At 43.5% G+C, this 6000-nt stretch overlaps 1 protein-coding gene across 1 annotated transcript in view; it reads left to right on the top strand.

Annotated features, from left to right (window-relative positions):
* Window positions 1-2404: 2404 nt before the first annotated feature.
* UGGT2 (UDP-glucose glycoprotein glucosyltransferase 2) overlaps window positions 2405-6000 on the top strand; it is a 145272-nt gene continuing 141676 nt past the window's right edge. Inside the window, exon 1 of the mRNA XM_036458874.2 lies at window positions 2405-2686. Within this exon, the coding sequence (XP_036314767.1) occupies window positions 2526-2686 (161 nt within the window). The 5' untranslated portion in view covers window positions 2405-2525. The remainder of the gene's footprint in view (window positions 2687-6000) is intronic.

Raw genomic sequence — 6000 nt, 5'->3', positions numbered from 1 at the left:
GATAGGAAAGTCATTTCTTAAAGATTTGCAACCCATCAGATAAATGCTAACATTTATATTCACTGCAAATATTTTGGGTCCTTCATCCCAAAATTTCAGTAAAATATTAAGTCCAAAAATAAGTGGAAATAAGGAATTAATTAAAGCAAATGCTTGTGAAAAATTCATAACACATTTTTCTGTTATGCTCTATGGATAGAAATGAAACTCCTTTCTCGTCTGCTTTAGCTTTCTGCCTATCTATCCATAAAGCAAGGACTCTTCAATATTTATTGAGCCCCAATACATGTACTGTGCTAGGTTCTGCAAAGGAGGCTAAAAATGAATAAGGTATGAGCCTTTGGGGATCACACCATCTCTAGTCAGAGAAGTAAATAAGTACTGTATTCAAATTCTAAAGTGAGAATTATAAGTGGTATTTGACAGTTAAAACAAAGAGCTTCTGAGAATTTAAAGGAGGGATGGATCATATCAAGTAGGAGAAGCCAGAAATGAAGGCTAAGCTTGGGAAGTGAGATCTGACTAGAATTTCCAGGGCAAGGTTTTCTAAGGAAAGGTATATTCTAAGCACATCAGAGGAAATGTAAAAGTGAAGTGCAAACGTTTTTGGCAGCTTCCAGAGATCAATCTCCTATAGGGTAGAGAAATAAGGGGTCGGGGGATGGATCAATTTTGATTTTTCCCAGCTGCTGCTTCTCTTTACCATGTTTTTTAATATTTATAACAAGTTTACTAACTTCTGAATAGGAAAAGTATCGTTCCTGACTAGAAGTCAGAATATTGAGGCTTTACTTCCACTCAGTTAAAACACACACACACACACAAACAAACAAACAAACAAACAAAACAAGCCTTAGCTGGTTTGGCTCAGTGGATCCTAGTAGAGCATCAACTTGTGGACTGAAGGGTCCCAGGTTTGATTCCAGTCAAGGGCACATGCCTGGGTTGCGGGCTTGATCCCCTATAGGGGACTTGCAGGAAGCAGCCAATCAATGATTCTCATCATTGAAGTTTCTATCTCTCTTTTCCTCTTCCGACCTCTCTGAAATCAATAAAGATAAATTAAAAATAAATAAAACAAAACAAAAAACCTTAAGTACTTTGCTTGAAGAATCATATGTACTGGAAAACCAGTTAACTCTGTTGCAAGTTTTGTCTTTGAAACGGATGTAGTAAAATTCATGAGCTTTGAGGTCAGCCAGTCCTCTATTGAAATCAAGACCTAATCACAGTCCCGCTGAAGTTTCTCAGTGTTGAGCATCAAGCTATGAACCAGGAGGTCCCGGTTTGATTTCATTCAGGGCACATCTCTGGGTTGTGGGCTTGATCCCCAGTGTGGGGGCGTGCAGAAGGCAGTCCATCCATGATTCTCTCTCATCATTGATTTTTCTATCTCTCTCTCCTCCAGTCCTCTCTGAAATCAATAATATATATATATATATATATATATATATATATATATATATATTTTTTAAACTTAATCACAGTATATGTAATTTGGGTTGCTAATAACAAAAGCAACTATCAGTTTTCTATGCATTTCACCTGTCCCTCTTCTCAAACTTTAATGTGAACAAATATCACCTGGGGTTCCCATTCATCTGGGGATTCAGATTCAGTAGGTCTGGGGTGGGATCTGAGATTCTGCATTTCTAATGAGGTTACGGGTAATGCTGGTCTGTAGACTACTTTTGAGTAAAAAGGCTAGAAGCATGGACCCCAGTCATCAGTATCAGCAGCTCCTTGGAAACTTATTAGACGTGAAATGCACATTCTGAGACACCCCCCCCCCCCCCCCAAGACCTACTGAATCAGAAACCCTGAAACGAGGCCCAGCACCCTGTGTTTCAACAAACCCTCTGTTATGTCCCTGGTTTTCCAACATGACTACAGCACTCCAATCCCTGGAGGAGTGGCGGCAGGGGAGTGTTAAATACTATTGATGCTCAAAAATCTCAATCCCGGAGAATCACTTGCCACGGTGCGAGGTGCGGTGTGGGTTTGCAGCTTTCTAGAAGCTCTACCAGGTGGCTCTCATCTGCAATGAAATTCGAGAAACCGCGAGGTAGGCGCTTGCATGTCGATGGGCCTGCTTTCCCCGCATGTGTCCATGTGGATAAATATCCACGCTGGCTCCAGATTTTGGCATGTCCAGCCAGCCGGAGTTGGCCAGGATCCCAGCTCTGTCTCGGGGAGCCAGTCTCCCCGCCTCGGGTCCCACAGCCTGTCTGTCTTCTATCGGGGGGAGCCCGCCACGGACCTGCCTGAGCATCAGCCAAGCGGCTCCGCATTCCAGCTTCGCCAACAACACGTACGTGGCTCACGTCCCTCGGAGTCGGCCCGCCCGGGAGACCCGCCGCGCATGCGCCCCGCACCCGCCAAGCCCCGGGCCCGAGTAACGGACGCGAGCTCCCCCCACCGGAAGTGGGTGCCGGCGCGCCGGGAGGAGCCGGCCGAAGCGTGGCGGCTGCTGCGGGCTTTCGGCTCCGGGTTCGAACCGCTCTCGAACGTCCCCTCTACGCGTCATGGGGAAGGCGGCCGGCGGCGCGGGGCGGCTGCTGCGGCTCCTGGGCTACGCGATGCTGTGGCTCCCGCTGCTCCGCTCCGGGACGGCCTCCGCGTCCAAGGCGGTGACGGCTCGCTTGGCCGCCAAGTGGCCGGAGACCCCGCTGCTGCTGGAAGCCAGGTGGGTGCGCGGGGCCCGCGGAGGGAGGAGCGGCGGGGCCGGGAAGCTGGGGCCGGACGGCTTCCCGGAGCCGCCCGGGCACCGCCGCTCGGGGCCCTCGGAGCATCACCTCCTCCCGCGGCCCCGCGCAGCATCATTTGCAATTCCTTCCCTCCACCCCCCACCCGCGGTTCCTACTTTGCCTCGCCCTCGAATTTTAAAAATTTCGGGATTTTTGTTTAATGCGTTTGGATTTTTTTTTTTTTTTAGAAAAATTTTAAATATATATATTTTATTGATTTTTTTTTTTACAGAAAGGAAGGGAAAGAAGGATAGAGAGTTAGAAACATCGATGAGAGAGAAGCATCGACCAGCTGCCTCCTGCACACCCCCTACTGGGGATGTGCCCACAACTACGGTACATGCTCTTGACCGGGATCGAACATGGAACCTTTCAGTCTGCAGGCTGATTCTCTATCCCACAATACTATACTCAATATTCTTTTTGTGTGCCAAAAATAAGTCAGCATTTTATCTTATAAAAACAAATAAACAACAAAAAAAATCAATGATTTTAGTAAGTTACTACCACGAAGAAGACACAAACAAACAGACTGTCAAATAAGGCCAGGAAATAGACAAACTCAAAATCTGTAAAATTTTTAATTTTAGAAACTCTATAGGGCACATGTGTCAAACACAAGGCCCGCGGGCCAAATCCGTCCCGCCAGGCCTTGCAATGTGGCCCGCACCGCTTCCATCACAATGACAGTTTATGACTGTTCAGTAAACCATTCGGCCCGAGATTTAGGCTGGATTTTAGATTTTGGCCCCTTCTCTGATTGAGTTCGACACCCCTACTCTATCCACTGAGCCAAACCGGTTTCGGCATGGAATTTCTTAACATTTAGGAAAGGGAAAAAGAGAATGGGTAATGGAGTGTAGCTTTTACTGCAAGCCCTTCAGTTAACGTGGGCAGTTCTTTCAAAGATCTGAAGCACCCAGGTAGGTCTCCTGTGCACAAGACGCTTCCCACGTTCTTCTTTCCGAATCTCCTCTCTTGGTATTAGCTCACAAGGTGTCATTTGCTGTGCACAAACAAAACTTGTTGCTATTCAGTTTTGTTCTTGGTATTCCAAATAACCGAATTTTAACGTTCTTTAGCCAACATGAAGTTTTAATGCAAATTACTTTTGTCATTTCACCCAAACGAGAGCTTATTGTCCTTAAATGAGAATCCATTGCCCCACATCACAATGCATATGTAAGAAACTAAATGAGTTTTTTTTTATAATTGACATTTAGCATTCCATTAGTTTCAGCTGTGCAGCATAAGGATTTGCTGTTTGTATGTATTGTGATCACCACTATGAGTCTAGTTAACAGGTCATGGTTACAACATTCTTTCTTGTGATGAAGACTTTTAAGATCTCTCCACAGTTTTCAATATGAAAGTTCAATAGTAATTACAGTCACCATGCTGTACATTACATCCCTTGAATTATTTTATAGCTGAAAGTTTATACCTTTTGACCAACTTCATCCATTTCACTCACCTGCCCTTCTCCATCTATTCTCTATTTGGGTGAGCAGAAATTTTACACATAAATGAGGTCTTACAATATTTGTCTTTCTCTGAGTTAATTTAGCATAGTGCCCTAACGGTCCAGCCAGACTGTAATAAATAGCAGAATTTCTTTTTATTTTTATTTTTTGTTTAAAAAATTTAATAAGCCATATGTATAAAACACATAAAAAGCCTGGCATTTAGTAAACACTGTGATTAATTTTTTAAATAAATATTCAGATTATTACAAATGTTCCTCTTCCCCCCTACCAGAGCTCCCCTTCACCCCATGACTTTAACCTCTCTACCCGCCCCCCCCCCCCCGCCCCTGCCACTGTACTCATCCATAGGGTGTAAGGTTTTTGTTCAATCTCTTTCCGCACTCCTCACACCCCCTTTCCCCAAGAATTGTCAGTCCACCCCCTTTCTATGCCCCTGATTCTATTATGTTCACCAGTTTATTCTGTTCATCAGATTTTTTATTGACATGATTCTTAAATTCACTTGTTGATATGTATTTGTTGTCACTTTGTTGTTCATAATTTTTATCTTTACCTTTTTCTTCTTCTTCCTCTTCTTAACGAATACCCTTCAGCATTTCATATAATCCTGGTTTGGTGGTGATGAACTCATTTAGCTTTTTCTTATCTGTGAAGCTCTTTATCTACCTTCAATTCTCAATGATAGCTTTGCTAGGTAGAGTAATCTTGGTTATAAGTTCTTGCTGTTCATCACTTTGAATATTTCTTGCCACTCCCTTCTAGCCTGCGTAGTTTCTGTTGAGAAATCAGCTGACAGGCATATGGAGACTCCCTTGTAGGTAACTAGCTGTTTTTCTCTTGCTGCTTTCAAGATTCTTTCTTTTGCCCTTGGCATTTTAATGATGATGTGTCTTGGTGTGGTCCTCTTTGGATTCCTCTTGTTTGGGGTTCTGTGCACTTCCTGGACTTGTAAGTCTATTTCTTTCACCAGATAGGGAAAGTTTTCTGTCATTATTTCTTCTAACAGATTTTCAATATTTTTATCTCTCTTCTTCTGGCACCCCTATAATTCGGATGTTGGTACCCTTGAAGTTGTCCTAGAGGCTTCTTACACTATCTCTATATTTTTGGGTTCTTTTTTCATTTTGTTTTTCTAGTTGGGTGTTTTTTGCTTCCTCATATTTCAAATATTTGGTTTGATTCTTGGGGTCCTCTAGATTTCTGTATATTATTCTTTATTTCAGACAGTGTATGCTTAATTTCTGACTCATCCTTTTCTTGTCTTTTTTTTTTTTTTAGGCATTCTCATTAAGATCCTTGAAGGTCTCACTAAGTTCCTTGGCAGTTTCTAGAAGATTCTTGAGTAACCTTATAACTGTGGTTTTGAACTCTATCTCCAGTAGCTTTCCTCCATTTCTTCTATCCATAACATGTTTCTTTGTCTCCACATTTTGGCTGCTTCCCTGTGTTGATGGAGTAGCTTTGTGTGGTAGGTGACCTATAGGGCCTAGTGGCTCAGCCTTCCCTATCACCTGAGGTGGACACTCTTGGTGCACCCCTTTGTAGGCTGGGTGCACAGTCTTATTGTAATTAAGCCTTTATTGGTGTTGGAGGAATTGACCTCCAGGCCAATTGGCTGTGAGGATCAACTGTGTCTGTAACGGAAGAACTGTGCTGGAGACACGCGTATGGGGCAGGACTTGCTTCAATGGGGCTTTGGTGTTCACTGAGTCTGCCTTTTGAGTGTGTCACTTATGTATGTGAGGAGTTGAAATCTGGTGTCGTCT

Source organism: Pipistrellus kuhlii, unplaced genomic scaffold (assembly GCF_014108245.1).
Source record: "Pipistrellus kuhlii isolate mPipKuh1 unplaced genomic scaffold, mPipKuh1.p scaffold_m20_p_3, whole genome shotgun sequence".
NCBI classification, from domain to species: Eukaryota; Metazoa; Chordata; class Mammalia; order Chiroptera; family Vespertilionidae; genus Pipistrellus; species Pipistrellus kuhlii.
This window is presented reverse-complemented; position numbering and strand designations above follow the sequence as displayed.